Source organism: Asparagus officinalis, chromosome 10, assembly GCF_001876935.1.
Source record: "Asparagus officinalis chromosome 10, Aspof.V1, whole genome shotgun sequence".
NCBI classification, from domain to species: domain Eukaryota; kingdom Viridiplantae; phylum Streptophyta; class Magnoliopsida; order Asparagales; family Asparagaceae; genus Asparagus; species Asparagus officinalis.
The window spans coordinates 6,544,767-6,564,915 of NC_033803.1; the positions used below are offsets into that span (position 1 = coordinate 6,544,767).

The window sequence follows — 20,149 nt, forward strand, 5'->3', positions numbered from 1 at the left end:
CGAAGTGGCCGAGGCAGCGCAGGAGGAGACGTCGATCACCATCATCGCCCTCTCTCATTCAAAAATTAATAACTGAATAAATTAAGGAAAAAACAAAAAAAAAAAGCTTAGAAAAACCTCAGAAGTTTTTAAGAGAGGAACATTTTCGGGCGATTTCGGGATTTTGAGAGCGGAAAATTTTCTGTGGAAATTGCCTAGCTGGCACCTCCTCTTAATTTCCCTCACTTTCTTTTTTGCAAATCAAACACTTGATTGTGAAGGAAAATACAAAAATCATTGTCAGTTTTTTAGAGCTTATTTTCTGTTGTTTTTAAACGAAACAAACAGCCCCTAAATCCCAAGGAACATTTTCATCTGTTTGTTTCGTTTAAAACCAGCAGAAAATAAGCTCTAGAAAACTGACAATGTTCCTTGGGATTTAGCGCTCTAGAAAATGTTCCTTGGGATTAATGGTGTTAGTAATTTACAAAAACAAGTTACCACGGTTGCTTGAGATTGAGACCCTTGGGATGAAAGCATTAGCTCAAATATGCTTGAGATTGAGACCATTGGGATGAAAAGCTTTGCTCACATAATGCAATCTCTACAAAACAAAATTAACATTGAGTTGAAGATAGCTACTCATGCTACAACGCTTATATATATGCAACTTATACTGTTGGTTGCTCTTTTTTTTTACCGTTGCCCATACATAACCGTTGGGTCCATTAATTCAAAATTATGTTGGTATTATAAAAACTTTGTTGTCTTTTGTGAGTGGTAAGCTCACCTTGGTGACCTTAAACAACATTTCTCATTATTTTTTATTGCCTACCAAACATAGGAAGTAGAAGAAATGAAGAATGCTTATCAGATTTCTTGATTTTTAGATGTTGAAACAAACCAAAAAAATGAGAAACAATGCTTTTACAGCCTATGATTTCAAGGCGAAACAAACCAAAAAAATCAAATATGAAAAACTCTCTAAAATGTACTTAAATGGTTTTTATCATGGTTTTGTGTTTCCTTTTTTTTTTGAAGGAAATGAACCAAACAGGCCCTACATGACATCCTCTCTCTTGTATGTTTGATTAGAATTTAAAGATTTGGGTTGTAGTAACTTTGGGGATGAGTTAGGGTTTAATCTTAATTAGGGTTTAATTATGCAATGATGAATTTTAATTTGATTAGATTCTAATTATGCATTGATGAATTTTAATTTAGTGAGGGGCATAGTTGCCCCATAAATGCAACAGGTATATATAACAGAATATTCCCCTATAGATTTAACATCCACTAACTTGAAAGGACTAAAATCAACAACTTAAAGCAATTTGAGGGACTAATATCAAAATACTTAGATTTGAGGGACTAATACAAAATAGCTCAGATGTAAGGGACTAATACTAAAAAAACCAAAAGAATATTTACAAAACTAGTAAGAAAATATGGGACGATCCCGTGAGCATATCTGACCTTGCATAAAAAACTCAGATTAAAATTCATAAAAATGAGGGAAAACATTAGGCGTAAACTGCTTCAGAATTTTAGCCTACTAGAGGGGAATAACTCTGAACTTGTCACGGATATGTTAATCGGGTGTTGCTACAATGACCCAAATATGGGACCCAAGGCATGCGACAGATGAGGTGTCACCATCAGGTTGTATGATGCACTATTTATGAATGGTGCATCATGCAACCGGATGGTGACACCTCACCTGTCCCATACCTTGGGTCCCTTATTTGAGTCCTTTTAGCAACACCCTATGTTAATAGTTTCACCTGACATTTCCTTGTAGCAACACCCTTCATTGATTAGACGACTATAAATACACTAATGTGGGATTTAGAAAGTCCACAAATACATAGTGAGCAGTAGTTGAGAAGACGAGAACTCCAACACCAGATTCCCAAGGTCCACATCAAGAAATTTCAAAATCTGTTGCAATCTTAGATCCTTGTATCAATGACAGGGTCACACCTCGGTCCATCAATCAGGTAACACGTCTGCTTTCAGTATTTATGACGGCTTTCGGGATTGCATATATGCAAACCTTTTTTGCTGCCCCTCACTTGCCGAGCAATAACCTGAAGAACCCACTTCATTGGCATCGGCATCGGCATCTGCATCTCTACATGTTTAATTGAACGAGGGCCTCTTCTTTGCCTCGCCATATGTTGTCAATAGTATAGAGAACAATGCACTTTCTGTTCATCCACTGTCAGATGATCAACCGATAAATGGTTGAAGTTCACAATCATAGCCATCATAACGACGCATCTTCATCTCAAACCTGAGAAGTTCTAGCACATCATATATGTCCTCCGATCGCATATGCCTCCTATCTCCAGACACAAACTCATGGCAATTGCCGTCGATCTCCACACCACTGAATCCAGGACTCTTCTTTATCCCGAGCGACTTCATCATGTTCCTCACTCTCACAGCTCCATCCCATCTCCCGACATCCGCATATATATTAGATAACAGCACGAAATTCGAATCTGTGTCAGGCTCCAGCTCCACCAACCAGCCCATCAACTTCTCAGCCAAACCGACGTTTTTATGCATCCTGCAAGCCGCAAGTAGAGAGCCCAACACAACCTCATTCGGACCCATCACCGGCATCATTCTCTCCACCAAGTCCATTGCCTCCTCTAGCCGCCCAGCTCGGCCTAACAAATCAACCACACACCCATAATGCTCAATTCTCATCGGGATCTTACTATATTTCCTTTGCATAAGTTTATAGTAGTTAAGTCCCTCATCGACCAAACCAGCATGACTGCAAGCAGTCAGAGCTCCGGTGAAGGTAACGCCGTCAGGCTGGACACCCATCTTCTGCATTTCACTAAAACAATCAAGCACGACAGCAGCCGTTGATGGCGAATCCGACAATCATTGAATTCCAAGTGACCCTTGTCCTTCTAGAGGTATCCACGCCATCAAACACCTGGCAAGCGAGGTCAATGCGCCCACACCTAGAATACATGTCAATGAAAGAATTAGCTACCCGAATGTTACCACAGAGATCGCCGCCGCGGCTCATCGCGTATCGGTGCACCCACATGCCCTGAGCAAGCGCGCCAAGACACAATCATTGAATTCCAAGTGACCCTTGTCCTTCTAGAGGTATCCACGCCATCAAACACCTGGCAAGCGAGGTCAATGCGCCCACACCTAGAATACATGTCAATGAAAGAATTAGCTACCCGAATGTTACCACAGAGATCGCCGCCGCGGCTCATCGCGTATCGGTGCACCCACATGCCCTGAGCAAGCGCGCCAAGATAGAGATAATCATGACATAATCAGGCACAATCTGGGCCGTCAGCTGCATTTCTTGAAAGTGGTGCAGGGCTTCTTCGAGGAGTCCGTTTTTGACGAAGCCGTCAATGAGGGCGGTCCATGAGACCTTGTCACGTTCGGCGACTGTGCGGAAGAGGGAGACCGCCTGATGCGAGCTCGGGCTGGCCGCATGTGGCCGGCGATCATTGGCGTTGAAAGAGAAGGAGTTTTCTCACGGGTCGCGGTCGAACACTCGGCGGGCAAGCTGTTGGGGCGTGGCCTTGGCTAGAGGTCGAGAAGAGGGCGGTGTGGTTGAGGAGGGAGCGACGACGTGGTCGGGAGATGAGAGGGGTATAGCGTTGTGAGGAGGTTGGGCGTGGGAGGAGAGGCCGAGGGGAAGGCGAGGGGGGAGGAGAGGAGGAGGAGAAGTCAGCCAGGAGGAGAAGGAGAGTGAGGAGGTGATTGGTTGGGTTGGCGAGGATGGGGAGGGGAGCATGAGGCGACAAGGTGGAGGCGGGCCTCTGGAGAGGAGGCCGCGGCTGGGCGGCAGGCCGCGATGAGAGGAGGTTAAGGAACGACGTTGGTGGTGCGGGAGAAGAGGAGTTGAGGGGGTTTGCGATTGTTGGGTTTCTGGCGAGGAGAGGAAGGGAATGGTGGGATATGGAGTGGAGGATGAGAGTTCGAAGAAGCATTAGAGCAGCTGTCCGGTGCCGTTGGCTGGATGTAGGACGATTAACATGAAGATTTATTGGATGATCGCGACATTCACAGATACAATAAGATTTATACTTCGCAAAGGAAACACAATATATTTTTCAATCCGGAAGGCGGATTCTGACATACTTATATATGCTAAAATCGCCTATCCGACGAAGACGGAGCCAACCAGATTGTCAGATTTTTTCAATCTCATCCAGTTAATACCCAGATTTGGCTAAAATCGAAGATAATCAGCTTTTAGTTTATTTTTCAGCTAATAAAGTTGGAGTCTTTTAGATTATGGAAATAAAATCAATTTTAGGAGTCTGTTTTGTTTAGGCAAATAATTCGATTTGATCTTAGATTTGACCGCGAGAGACTTTCCTAATCATAAAGGAGTCTTTTTTAGGAGTTTTTTAGTTTTTGGAATTCTTTTACTATTTTTGGTAAAGTTGAGTCCTTACTGTAGGGACATTAGGGTCCTTGTATGGAGTCTTTGTTTCTTTTTCTATTTAGAGAGTCTTGTAAGCCCTAGTAGGCATAACTATTTATCAATAAAATTTCTCATTTTCAATTATCTTGCGTCGGATCGAAGTTCTTGCGCTGGATTCGAAAGGATCGTTCTTTTGGATTCAGAGAACACCCTTGGTGGATCCCTCGACGGTTATCACTTCGCGCTGCCCGTCAATTTGGTATTCAGAGTCTTGTTCCGTTCCGATTCGATGGCACGGTGATTGAAGCCCCTATTTCTCGAACTGAGTCCGACGTGCTGAAGACGGTGTTAATCAGATGAAGACTGCCGTTAGAGCCGCTTGCGTCAGGCAGTGCGGAGCGTCTGAATACGGGTAGGAGTTTCAACATGCTGTGATGGTCGCCAACGACGTGATCCAACTCCATATGATAAAGTCAACAGGGACAATGATCTTAGCAGGACATTAGAGTCTGAGAAGAGTAGTAATAGAAGCCATAAAGAAAAAGAACCATCTTCCGGCAGCAAACAAATTTATCCTTTCGCACGCAGATGCACCTCGTTCGATGCAGAAGATTTGTAATGTTATATTGCGATCATCACGAGCCAGCAAGAATCTTGTCTCTCGGCGTTTACATAGGTGCGAGAAGTTAGGACTGAGATAGAGAGAACACCCACCTCCTCTACCATTGATCGACTGGATTAGTATGGACAATGTTGTGCAGAACGGGATGGAGAAGTGTCGGATAGCGTTTTTCCACTTGGTCGAACTTATTTTGATGATGTGTTCGTGCGATGTGCGTCGAGATGGATACCTTGTCATATGTTTTAGGTTAGGCCATGCAATTCAATAATTGGAGCTACCCATAGGAGCCAGAGACAATGTTACTATCTTTCAAGAAAAGATGAACATCGAATTTGTGCTTAAGTCTCTTACAGAAAAGAGCCATTTAGATTAAAAACTACTGAGATGAAGCAAACCTTTGGTGACAAACAACGAAGCTTTACAGAAAACTTGATAGACAATCTTGAAGAGGTCTATCATGTTGTTTTAAAAGAAGCACTGCGTCTACTGAAATTCTCCTATGCAGCAAAACACTTGATATGGCCATGAGATTCATGATGGCTGATATGATAGTGAGGATGGGATGATACACATGAGTATTATTAAAGTTGAGTTAAAAGTGATATTGTATAATTCGATGGTTGTTTCCGATAGAGGGAATGATAAATAGAAAAACAATAGCGGGCAAAGGAGTATTGGAGAGCCAGCTTACTTTAGAAGCCAGCTCATCCCAAGTCTACCATTTCAATTTACAGCACTGAGAATATGAGTACGGGGGGTCACATTCAATTGGGATTTGCCAACACAAGGGATCTCTGGAGCAAAATTTCAAAAACAATCGCCAAGACAAGTTCTTTCTCAAGAGCCTTGACGTTGATGATTTTCCTGGAAAAGGCCTTATCTATTTTGATTGCAATTCTGGGTTTATAGCATTGACGAGTACTCATTAATATGACAGGATTTCTCTTCGCCCAATGACTACATTATCTTCCAGAACATACACCAGAACCCTTTGAAAACCATTCAGACAAGAGAGAGGCAAAACACACAAATGGAGAATAATCAATTACTAAGTATAAGCGGATGCTGATAATCCGGATGTGAGTTAAGAAAGCTATTTATCGATGAAGTTACTATTTCAAGCAAATAAACTCTGAGGACGAGATTCTTCAACAAGGGTGAGACTGCATGATAGGACGCTTAACAAAGATTTATTGGATATTTCGGACATTCACGCAGATAAATACAGATTTATACCTTCCGCAAGAGAAACAATCATATCTTACAATTCCGAAGGCGGATTTCTTGACATATTATATATGGTACAATCGCCTATCTCGACGAGACGCGACGCCAACCAGGATTGCAGATTTTTTCAATTATCACGTTATACCCAGATTGATTAAAATCCAAAGAATAATCAGCCTTTAGTTTATTTTTAGTAATAAAGTTGGAGTCTTTTAGATTAGGAAATAAATTCAATTTTAGGAGTCTGTTTTGTTTAGGAAACAAATCCGATTTGATCTCAGATTTGACCGGAGGACTTTCCTAATCATAAGGAGTCTTTTTAGGAGTTTTAGTATTTTTGGAATTCTTTTACTATTTTTGGTAAAGTTTGAGTCCTTGTAGGAATTAGAGTCCTTGTAGGAGTCTTGTTTCTTTTTCTATTTAAGAAGAGTCTTGTAAGCCATAGAGGCATAACTTTTTATCAATAAAATTTCTCTTTTCAATATTTCTTCGTGGATTCGAAGTTCTTCGTGGATTCGAAGATCGTTCTTTGTGGATTCAGAGAACACCCTTGGTGGATTCCGAGGTTATAACTTCCACGCTGCGTCAGTTGGACTTGCCGAAATGGGGAAGCAGGAAATGGGCAGATACCGGGGTGCTTCGGGGCTGATCGGTTCAAATGTGTGTTTGGATTTCAATGGGTTAAGGGAAGTTAAGGAAACTAGGTGAGAGAATGGAAGGGAAGGGAAAAGAGTTCCCTTCCCCTTGCTTACACCTCAATTTGGGGTAACAAATTTTATACTATCGGGGGTGAACCAAGGGGAACTAGGGTGAATAACTTCACCTCCTAAATGTTCCCAAACAAGATGAATGGTTCCACTAACTTCCATCCACCCTTATTCCCCTCAATCCAAACAAGCCCTAAGGGAGTGTTTGGTAAGTGAAGTGTTTTTTTGTTTCCGTGTCTTTTTTTAAAAAAATCAATCAAATGCGTTTAGGAAGTGGAGCGTTTTTTTAAGCTGACCGTATACAAAAATAAAAAGTCCAACGGAAATCTCAAAACACCATATTGGTGTTTTGAGATTTCCGTGGTTTTTTCTCCCCAAACCCATCTCCGCCCCGACACCATCGCAGCCACTCCTCGTCGCCGCCCCGACCCGTCGCCCAACCTCCTACCCGACGATCGTCACCGCAGACCTATCTCCCAGCCTCCGACGGGAGAGAAGCAGGGACTCCGAGCTCGAGGCGAAGTTCCCCCGTTCTCGACGCCAGTCGCCGACGACTCCAACCTCTCCTCCCCCCTCCTCAAGATCCTCCCTTACTCCATCTCTTCACTCTCCTCTCCCTCCCAATCCGTCCGCAAAACTAGTAAAATCCCCCAAATTCTAGGGTTTCTCCAAAACCCTAACCCTAACCCCTTCCTACTTTCCGTTCCTAGGTTCTCGAGATTTTGAGTCATGTGAACAAGCGAGTCAAGCACCGGCCGGATATCGGGCTGCCGTTCTCGGAGATATGGAGGGTTTACAGTGAGCTGTTGGTGGGTCTTGGGAAGCTGACTCAATAACATCAAGATATCATTTTGAGGATTGTTGCAAAGGTATGAGTGGTTAATTTTAGCTGCTTCATGAAAATCGCTAGTAGTTTGGTCAATGTAGAAGATATTATTTTGGTTACAATTAATTCAACTTATGTTGCATATTCAAGATATTATTTGAACTATGAATCTGTGTTGTGATTATTGGACCGTGTCTTGCATGTAATTGAGCAAGGATGCATAATAATTGAGTTTGACAAAATTTTCCAGTTTTGAAAACACCGTTTGAAAAATAAACACCTTGGTATAGTGTTTTTTTAAAAAAACACAACAAAAAGAAAGACTTTGGTTACCAAACGCTCTCTAAATTATGGAGGGAAAATTGCTTCTGGCCCCAAAAATCAATACAAGTGTCCCCCCCCTCAACGGCCCCAAACCCCTCCAAAACTATCCCGAAATTCCTTTAGCCCACAAAACCTTTCCCCCACGAGACCCGACGTGTAAAAATAAAAAACTTTCTCCAAAATGCCCTCATGCAGCCGGTCACTTTATCAAGCTGGTTACCGGAGAGTGAACAATACTACTGTAAGCATTAAATGATGATTAGAATGTGGTTTTCGATGAAAAACCCACATTTCCCTCCAAATTCTAACAATTTCCTCTCCTCCCCCGTAGTAAATTCATCTCCTCGCCCTTTGCTTACCCCAACTACTCTCTCCCGGCCACTTAATTCTCCTCAATAAATCATCTTTAATTCTTCAACTACTTTTCTTTAAAATAACGGATGGATCCATTCTTTGCATGGTTACAAACACGAAAAGCAACAAAGAGAGTGAGGGTGTCTTCGTACTTATCAACGAGTCTACAGAAATCATTAGTTTGAAATATCAAGTATCCCAAAGGCTTAAACTACCATTGCAATCTCTTTCATTGAAATACATATCCGAAAGGGAAAAGAAGTTTAGTTTTTCAAATGATAATGACAATGACTTGAGGTTGATGTTCGAGTATTATCGTCGTAATGGATTTACAGACATAAACGTGTATGCTACCTCCACCGGGGAATCCTCAACTTCTAAGAACACCAAACTTCTCCAGAAAATGTGTAAGCATTTCACTTTTAATTTTTGTATGAATTCGTTGATAGATTATGAGTTGGTTGTTAACCTTATACATTAGTTGTGGAGGTTATGAGTGTTAGGTCTCATGTTATGAGCCTACATCTTCTAATCTTGTTTTGATGATTACAAACAATTCCTAATATTATTTGTCTAGTGTTTATATTTCCTTATTAGGTATTCTAGACAAATAATGTATTGGAGGATGGATGGACTAGAGCTTTCACGATCATATCCATTGGAGGATGGAAGGATATAGTGGAATGAAGCCCATGCATAATAGTCAAAGATCCAAGTTCAAGCTTCTTCCATGTTTACCAAGACAAGCTACAAATGAAGGTCTATCAAGCTTGGGTAAATTAAGTTTAGGGTTTATATAATGTGTGTTAATTCTATAAGCTCAAATATACACACACATTACATTTGTGAACTTTCATGAAAATAGGTGTTTTTATGAAAAATACATTCAAATATGTTTTGGACTATACAAACCATGCTAACATCTTTTATTATGTCCATAAAATGATTACACAAGTTTTCAGAACTTGATTTGAACTAAAATGGTAAAAACAACATATTTGAAAAACATGTATTTTAGCACTTTTGAATATTTCCGAGTTTTCACAAATGATAAGAGCAAATTGAAAAATTCCTTCTCCAACATGTTCATATTCATGCTTATAAACTTTTTCCAAAGTTTTATATTTTTTGAAATTTATTTACTATTTTTAAATGCACTTGAAAAGTCAGATTTTGGACATGCACAATGTCTGTGCATGTTCATAAATCGACTTATCAGGGTTGATAAGTTGACTTATGAAATGCTCTAGAAAGTGCATTTTTTCTCTGTGAAGTCAACTTGTTTTAATGGTAAGTCGACTTGTACTAAGTCGACTATAAGTCGACTTATAAACTGTCATTCTGCATGTGTTTTTCCTTCTGTCAAGTCGACTTGTGTCACCTGTTAAGTCGACTTATATATAGTCGTTTGTACAGTAACGGCTAGTTTCCAGATTTGATTATTTTAATGTTTTTATGGGATTTTGTTGGTTTCTTGGGCTGGTTTCTTCAAGCCTATAAATACCCCTTTGCATTAACTATTTCTAACAACTAGAGAGAGTTTTAAACAAGTTTTAAAAGAGATCAAAAGTTTGTTTAGTTTGTTTTAAGTTTGGGGTTTTGTTTACAAAGGAGGAAGCTTACATTGTCAATTGAGGGATTCATCCTCAATCTTCTTCATCCTCTCCTTTTGTGTTTATAGAGAAGTTTTTTTAACTCTATTCTCTAGCAATTCATTTTTAATTTTTATATATAATCATTGCTAGTTTGTTAATTGAGTTAGATTTTGTTTAGACTCATTTTATCACACACACCCTATTTGAGCTTGTAGCATTTCATACATCATATATTGGATTGTGGGATTGTGATTTGTGAGATTGAGCTTACTTTGAGTTCTCACCTATTGTAGAGAATATTTTATTGTAATTGAGCGTAATTGTGAGTTACACTTTGTATCATACTTGTACACCGAGAGGAGTGTATGGTGAGAGACGGGGTTGTCCTAAGAGGAGTGGTGTCGGTAGTAATGCCTAAAGGTAGGTCATAATTCCGAGCACTTGAGGGAAACACGGGCTAGAGACCAACACTTAGAGGGTGTAGAGTGTGTGTGCAATTTTGTGTGTTGTAAAGTTTTCGGTAAACTAGAAAACCGAATTGTGAGGTGTAAACGTTTTCGGGTGATCGTTAAAACCCGGTGTGATAGTGGATTTCTCCTCAGGAGTAGGGAGCGGAGACATAGGACGGAAGGTCCGAACTCCGTGATCATTTGATTGTGTTTGAGTTTGCATTGGCGTTTATTTATACTTGTGTTCATTGCTCATATTGTCATTGTCTCATTATTTAGTTTATCCACTATATTATTTACACTTGTTTATTTCACCCTTGTGTTAGTTTATATATCATTGCATATATTTCACCATATATCTCATTTCTAGGATATTGCTCTTTGTTTATATTGCTCATTCTTGCACATAACTCTTGTATATTTATCTTGCAAGAATAATTTGTTAATTAAGTTTTTAATTGGCATTAAGTCGGATTAGATTAGCATAAACCCTATTCACTTCCCCTCTGGGTTCTTTCATAGCGACATTAGGATCTTTCAATGAGTTGGTTGTTAATGTTATTACTTGGTTGTTAAGGTTATGAGTTAGTTGTCAACCTTTATGAGATAGTTTTAAGTTGGTTGCCGAGATTATGAGTTTGCTGTTAAGTTTATGACTTGGTTGCTAAGGTTATGAGTTTTTTGATAAGGTTTTGAGTTTGTTGCTAAGGTTACGAGTTTGTTGTGAAGGTTAAAGCTTGGTTTTTGTTAAGGTTATGGATTTGTTGTTAACCTTAGCAGATATTTATGCATTTTTGTTAGCCTTATGACCTGGTTGCTAAGATTATGGTTGGCTGTTAAGTATTAATGTATTTTTTTTTACTTTCACAGGACTTTCCTGATAAAAAAATCACAATGTGCAGCTGCTACGCTCACCCAAACATGTAATGATGAGTGTATTCTTAATGACAATCTCACTGGCGGCTCGATCATGTTGATGGAAGATATGATTAACAACCAAACCAACATTCCAACTGAGTGGCACACAACCATATGTGAAATTGATCAAAAATTTGGTAGTGCTGTTGAAGCTAGATTAACACTTCAATACTACTCAATTGCGAAAAAGTTTGAGTATGATTTTTACCATAATGAACAAAAACGTATAAGAGTCTATTGTCAATTCAGGGACACGATGGATTACCCTTGGATGTTGTTTGCTTCCCCACTCAGAAATTCCTCAATTATATCTATAAAAAATTTCTATTCTACCCACACTTGCGATCAACACGGAGCTAATGTTGACAACTCAAGGGCATCAAGAAAGTTCATTGCAAGCCAAATATAATATATTTTGAAGGTTAGGCCAGATCTTTGTCCAATTGATATCAAGAATGACTTGCTCTCATATTATGGCATCAAGATTAACTATTGTAAAACGTGGAAAAACAAAGAGAGAGCACAACTGGACCTGTTCGGTGATGATGATGAGGCTTATGATTCACTGAGATGGTAAATTATTTTATTCTCTTTTTTTAGTTGTTAGGGTTATGTATTAGTTGATAACCTTATGTTTTAGTTGTTAAGGTTATGTATTGATTACGAACATTATATTTTGGTTATTAAGGTTATGCGTTAGCTGTTAAAGTTTATGCGTTGGTTGTTAAGGTTATGATTTGGTTGTTAAGGTTATGAGTTGGTTGTTAGAATTATCAGTTAGTTGTTATGTTTATGTATTTTTTGTTAAGTTTATCTATTGGTTGTTACGGTTGTGAATCGGTTGCTAAGGTTACTGCTTTGTTGTTATATTTATGCAGGTATGAAGTCATGGTTCTAGCAACTAATCCAGGAAGTTGTGTTGCTATTGATGCTAATGACGAAAGTTTTAGGGGTTTGTTCATAAGTTATAATACCTATATTGAAGGGTTCATCGTTGTATGTAGGCCTCTCTTGTTTTTGGATGAAACATTTCTTAAAGACCGCTACAGAGGTATACTCCTTAGTGCCACATGATATGACGACAACCAATGAATATTTCCTCTTGCTTATTGCATATGCGACCAGGAGAATGAGGATAATTAGAAATGGCTCTTACAAGGAGTGTGGACGATACTATATGATTGGAAAAAGCCTTACAATCCTCCACATCAACTGGTAATGATGTCTAATACCAACAAGGGTATTAGGGTAGGTGTCAAGAAATTCTTTCAAGATACTTTCCATTCAATGTGTGTTCTGTATCTAGTCGAGAATTAAAAAAAAAAGATGAAGAAGTTGGGTCACAATGCAAATGTTTCTCAAATTTTGGGTGATTTATTACAAACCGCGGCTTATAAGTACACAATTTCTGAATGAGATGATTACATGCAAGAATTGACATCGATCGATCAAAGGGCTTTTGTTACTGTAATGAAATACTCCCCGAAGTGATGGGCAAATGCTTATTTCTCTGGTATAAGGTATGATAACATCATTTAAACTTTATTTGTTAAGGTTATATTTTAGTTGTTAAGGTTATAGTAAGTCTACAGATTTGTTGTTAAGGCTAGGGTTTGATTGTTAAGGTTACAGTTTTGTTGTTAAGGTTATTATTTTATTGTTACGTCTATAGATTCATTGTTAAAGTTAGGTTTTGGTTGTTAAGGTTAGAGTTTTATTGTTAAGTTTACCTTTTCATTATTAAGGTTAGGTTTTCATTGTTAAAATTAGAGTTGAAAGTACCCTAGAGGGGGGAGAGGGGTGAATAGGGTGTATGCTAATCTAATCCGATTTAATACCAATTTAAAATTTACTAATGCAATACCCTAGTAATGAGATACACAATGAGATATATGCAAGGATATACAAACAAGAGTAAACAATATAGTGAGCAAAATAAACAATGAGACAAGGCGATATAAGATGAACACAAAAATAAGTGTGCCAATGACAAACACAAACACACAATATGATCATGGAGTTTGGTTAACCATTGACCTACATATCCACTCCTCACCTTGAGGAGATCTCCACTATATCAACACACCCGGTTTGGAAGACGGAACCTCTCCACATAATCTTGGTTTTCTAGCTCACCGAAAACCCTACAACTCTCATAATGTAATCACACTCTACATTCTCTAAGCGTTGGTCTCCAGCCCGTGTCCTCTTCTTCAAGTGCTCGAATTTATAACCTCTCTAGGCTTTACTACTGATGCCACTCCTCTTGGAATCGACCTCGTCTCTCACCACACACTCTCGGTGTACAAGTGTATTACAAAGTGATCTCACAAATAAAGCTCAACAAAAATGGTTTGTTCTCTAATACAAGATGAGAACTAAGTTAGACTCACTCACTCACACCACCAACCCAATTTATATAATGTATAAAAATACTTTAAGCTCAATGGTTGTGTGTGAATATGATAAATAAAATGAATCTAAACTTAAATCAAACTAGCACAAATATATATACGAATAAAAAATGTAAGTATGCTAGAAGATAAGTTTAGAAAAACTTCTCTAAGATTCAAGAGCGAGAGAGAATGAGATTGAAGCCCAAACACCAAAGAAATGATCTCTTCCTCTTGTAAACCTCTTTTTACATAAACTAAAACACTCTTAAAAACTTGAAACAAACTCTCATAAACTTGTAAAACTTGTTCTAAACTTCCATGGCAAACAAATGAGAGTATAAGGCTTTTTATAGCCTCTCAAAACTAGCCAAAAACCCACAAAAACCTCAAAATGACAAAACTAGAAAAACTAGCCGTTATAGGCTAAATAAAACTGATCAGTTGACTGATGACATCATCAATCGACTGATGATATAGCTGTTGGAACAGTTTTGGCAGATTATGGAAGTTTTGCGTATCTGGCTTTGTAAAATTAATTAAAAATAGTAAATCAACACTAAAATAATGAAATTTTGAGGAAAGGTTTTAGACATATAGATAAACATGTTAGAGAAAGAAGTTTTAAAATATCAGTACTCATTTTTGAGAAATAAATATTTTAACACAGATATTTTAGATTCTAAAAACTACTAAAACACCCAATTTTGTAAAGTCAATTTGACATAGTAAATCAACTCCAAAAATAATAAAATTTTGAAAAATAGTTATAAACCTGTAATAGAACATGTTAGAAAAAGAATTTCTTAATTTTCATTTTCCATTTGTGAGAACTCATCTATTTTGCAAAAAACAATGCACGAATACATGCACGAACATGAACTTATTAAAACTTGATTTTGTAAATTCAATTAAACATAACAAATTAACTCCAAAATTAATAAAATTTTGGGAAACATTTATAAACATGAAAACAAACATGTTAAAGAAGGAATTTTTGAAATATCAGTTCGTATTTGTAAAAACTTACTATTTTGCAAAACTTATAAATACATGTGTATATAAACTTCTTAATTTTTGACTTTTGAGTTAAACAATATTTTGAAACCTTATAAAATAATTTTATAGACTTAATAAAAGATGTATATAATGATTGTTAAGTCTAAAAACTAATAACTTAATATTTTTTCAAAATCACTTAAAAACAAGAATTGTGTGTATGTGTGATATTGAGCTCAAAGTATTAACACACAAGTATAAACACCTAAGCTAAAAATATACCCAAGATGTCTAAATCTTCAATAAGCTCTTCTTGGTAAACTTTGTGGATGAAACTTGATCTTGAATATAACTTGATTATAAATAGCTTCATACTAATATTCCGCCAACCTCCATTTGATATGATCATTTAGCTCAATTCCATCCAATCTCCGACTAAGATATTTGTGTAGATTACCTAACAAAACAAATGCAAGCACTCGATATACAATGTTATGAATTATTTATAATCATCAAAACAAGATTTGGGAGTAGGCTCATAACCATGAGGCTAACAAGATTTTTGTTGTTAAGTTTATTGTTTCGTTGTTAAGATTCGAGTTTTATTGCTAAGTTTGCCTTTTTGTTGTTAAAGTTAGAGTTTTGTTGTTACGTTTACCTTTTCGTTGTTAAGGTTAGGTGTTGGTTTTTAAGGTTACAGGAAACTTATGAAATTTTTTCATGTGATTTACAGGTATGGCCATGTTACTTCGAACGTTGCTGAGTCTTTCAACAGTCGAATAAGAAAGGCATGAATATTATGAATCTTACCTTTGGTGGAGACAATATGAAAGTAAATCATGGAGTGAATGCATGAAAGAAGGCTTATAGTAACGAAATGGTCTGGATACTTGTGTCCGGAAGTGGAGATAGTATTGAGTGATAATATTCATCATGGAAGCTGCTTGTTTATTAAACATTCGATAGAAGACATTGTGAAAGTTGAATCTAATAAAACTTACCATGTCGATTGAAGAATCAGATATGTTCATGCAGGTCTTGGGATATCACCTACATTTCTTACAAGCACGCTTGTGTGTAATTACCTGGATGGGACACAACATTTATCAATATTGTGATTGGTTTATGATGGTTGAAGCATTCAGAGCAACCTATGAACCAATCCTCTTTCCTATTCTAGATTACGAGAAGCATGTCGTACCACTAGAAGACCGTCTGTTAAAGCCTCCCATTACTCAAAAAAAGTCGTGGAAGACCATGTACTTGACGATTAAACAATAGGTCACTAAACACCCATCCTGTTCAGTGCTCCTATTACCACATGGAAGGTCACAATCGACAAACTTGCAACGAGTCTATCTAGTTGCTAAATATATGTATTACTTAGTAACGTTTTGTATTAGCATCTAACAATATATTTTGGATGATACCCTTTTGGAATGTCTGTTATAATGTTGTGCATTCAGATTATGGCTTTGTTGTTAAGTTTAAGGCAACATTGTTAAGGTTACAACTTAGTTAGTAAGGTTATTCTTTGGTTGTTAAGGTTATAAATTGATTGTTAAAGTTATGGATTTGTTGCTAAGGTTAGGGCTTGATTGTTAAAGTTATGGATTGGTTGTTAAGTTTAGAGCTTAGTTATTAAGGTTATGGATTAGTTGTTAAGCTTATGGCTTGGTTGTTAAGATTATAGATTGGTTGTTAAGGTTATGTCTAAGTTGTTATGGTTAATGTTTAGTCGTTATGGTCATTGTTTAGTTCACATGGTTACAACTTAGTTGTTATGGTTATAGCTTTGTGTAGGTCGTAAAAATTGATCTCAAATTTGTATTGAGTGAATTTGTGTTACAAATTGGAAATCACTTTCACATAGAAGAAGAGAGAATTGATTCGATATCTCTTTTGTTTAACATGGATTTTTTTGGGGGCGATAGGATGTCTCCCTCGATGCTTAAGTCAAGTATGTTTCCCGTTGAAGATTCGAACAAGGTTGCGGAAAAACTTCGTCATGTGGTAGAAGTTTTGTCAAAGTTCGAGTACCTAAGCTAAGAATGCTTGAAAGGCCGAGCAAATGCTTGATTGCTTGAAGGCCGAGTGTGCCAAGATCTTAAAGTTCGGTCCTCTTCTCTTGAGGATTCGAACAAGATTGCGAATAAGCTTCGTCACGTGGTAGAAGCTTTATTGTAGTTCAAATACCCAAGCTAGGATATTTGAAAGCCGAGTGCACAAGATGCTAGGTTCGTCTCCTTGCCTCCACGCCCTTCGTAATCTCTGTCTCCCGTTGTCTTGTATCCATCAGTGGCTAATTATACAGACAAATGACCTGTAACCACCCCCTCAAAATGTGGAAAGTGGGCATAACCACTTCCACATTTCAAACTTAAGTGGCTAACTTGGTCAAACTGTGCAAACGAGGTTGAACTTTCAGGCGAGCTTGGTCATTCAGGCTAGGTTGGTGAGCTTGCAGGAGAAGTTGTAGCATGCACGTGAACCTCGTAGGAGAAGCTATCAGGCGAGGCTCGATCAGTTCAAGTGATCTTGGATCAACATGGATCATTCAGGTGAAGCTAAGTTATCAGGCGAACTTAGCTCTGCTGGCAAAGTCGAGTTATTCAGGTGAACTTGAACATTCAGGCAGAGTTGAGCATTCAGGCGAACTTGACTCTGTTCAGGCGAGCTTCGATACTTAGGTACATTCCAGTCTTGCAGGTAAAGTTCAGCTTTCCTTCTGGTGAATGCAGGAGAACTTCGTTATCAGGCGAACTTGGCTTGGACCGCGAAGTCAAGTATTGAGGCGGACTTGACTTGAAAGATCAGGCGGACAAGCAACTTGGCGTTGTTCATGCAAACTTGAATATTCAGGCGCACTCCTGAATTTCCTTTATTAGGGATAAATATATTTTTTTCTTGCCTACAAAACCCCCTTTAATGTTTTCAGACCCAAATTGGGTTGCATGGGGTCTAAAATACTTTAAATATTAAGACCTGCAAAATGATCACTATTCAGACAAAATGAAGAGTCTTCTAGCGAACTTGGCCATTTTGACGAAGTTGAGATCTTCAGATGTAGCTAATGATCACCACCTAGGATTTTTAACAAACCCTCGGTTATCAATGTGTTAGATATAGGTGCCATACAGGCAATTATTGTATATTGTAACAGGACCTATATGTATATAACATTCTTGTTCAAAATGATAGTATGCTATTTTGGTCAGATTTATCTGATGTTCTAAAAATACAGATAATGTCCTTAGAATAAATACTAGACTATCAGACATTTCGGATAGTGATCGTAATGAAGAGATCTGATTAGTCGGTAACGTATATTCTAAAATGTTCCTAGTTGATGAAGTGTTGAGATATGACATCATCACTTTGGTTTAGACTAGTGTATGCTTTATTTCTCCTTTTGAAGGAGATGATCAATCTCTTAGATCATTGATGTGAGACATCAAGATACAGTATACAGGTGACTCATTAGTGAATGAGTTGACTGAACGACTCACCGAGAACATCTAGTTGGTAATATACTTAACTGTCAAATAGAAGTTCTCAAGTGATATAGTACATAGTAGTCTCTTGACCTGAGGCATGAGTGCAATATTTTATATGTCAGTAAAGATGTATTTAGACTTTACCTAACCACAGTTCTTATTGGATTGTGCATAACGGTTCTTGTTGGGTACATCCCGAGACATAAGTAGATATTGAGATGCCAAGAAGGGATTCGTCTCTCCCAGTATAGGGGTTGATGTCATAAGATTGTTTGATATAACTATAACCTGGAAATCCTTGGCCAAGGTGAATAAGATAAACTGAGTGTCAGTTTGATCTTATAGGTTATGAGTTTAATATCAATAAACACTAATCAAGCTATTAGGGTTTGACAGTTTGCCATACCCTAGGCTTAATAGTTTTACATGGTTTGACGAAGAGACTGGACTGTATGGTATTATCATTGAGTGGTCCTGATAAAATTGGATAAGCATCTTGTAGATCTTTATCACAACTTATACCCGGATGGTCTTCATGTGTAGCTAGCACCTCTGTTGTACTTATGGATATGATCCACTACCGAGTTTTTTAAGTTGGGCCCTAGAGTCACACCAAGCACGTACTGGAATCCTATGAAACACAATTTATGGAGTGATGCGTATGATTGATACGCATATATGATTTTTCCGGATACACATAAACGGTTATGTATATCGGTAAAATCAGAATGCTATGTGCTTAGGAAATGAATTCCAGTATTTTTCCCGTAAAGTTAACTTTTTGGTCAATAGTTGACTTTTTGGTCAATAATTGACTTTTGGTCAACTCTTGATTTATTTGGTCATATAGTGACTAATTAGTTAAAGATTAGAATAATACTATATACCGTATTTATGAAATACTGTATTAGTAATATTGATTTGGTATTTTCATTTATGAAATACACATACCATGTATAATGAGTCATGAGATGAGTCATTTAGTGGTATGGTTTGAGTACATGGTTTATTAGCACATGGTTTTGAAATGTAATGATTCATAAGATGATTCATTGCATGACTCACTAGATTAATCATTGATATTTGATGATTCATTGCATGACTCATAGGATGAGTCATTCATATCATGAACACATTTCACTCTATAAATATGAGCTCTCTCTCTCTTCATGAAAGGCTAATGAAAATTGAATTTTCATAAGAGAAAGAAAGAGAGCTCTACCTCTTACTAAACATTAGCAATATTTAAGTAAGAGGAAGTAGTAGGATTTTAAGAACCCCGGGGTGGATATCTTGCCTCGCGTCTCAAGTAGCATCCAATAGCTTTCGGGTTTACTTGAAGAGTTGGAGATCCACTACGAGGAGCTTTCTGCATCAAAGAGAGCAAGCTAAAGGTTGTTCGATTCACTATCGAATCACGCTACAAAAGTATGACTTTCAAACCTTGTATGCTCACTTAATAATAAGGATCATGTTAGATTTAATTAGACGATCCATATGAATATTTCATACTCTCTACATGCTTAGTATTTTTTGTACATACATGTCTTCCGCTGTGTATTATGCATGTAGACATAGCACGATTTCCTTCATGATATAGGTGGTTCCTTGTATATGCAGGTATGACTTTCCCTGGCTAATCTTGTGTAGTCTCTTTGTTTTAATTAGTAATGCTTTGTCCATTCTTCTGACAGGTGATGAACCTAAATTGGTGGTCGGGAGTGAAGTGGCTCCCATATCCATTCCTACTGGTGATGAGTTATGTTATGTTTATGGATGGTAGTGGACAACGATTCTCTTGTATTTATTGTATTGATGTAATATAGCTACAAATGT

The 20,149-nt window shown here is 37.7% G+C and overlaps 1 protein-coding gene across 1 annotated transcript; it reads right to left on the reverse strand.

Annotated features, from left to right (window-relative positions):
- On the reverse strand, nt 1,770-5,388 carry LOC109826400 (pentatricopeptide repeat-containing protein At1g05750, chloroplastic-like). Its single transcript, XM_020393433.1, is given in 4 exon segments — nt 1,770-2,848; nt 2,850-3,074; nt 3,237-3,452; nt 5,303-5,388. Coding segments are annotated over 4 exon segments (1,164 nt in total). The 3' UTR covers nt 1,770-2,211.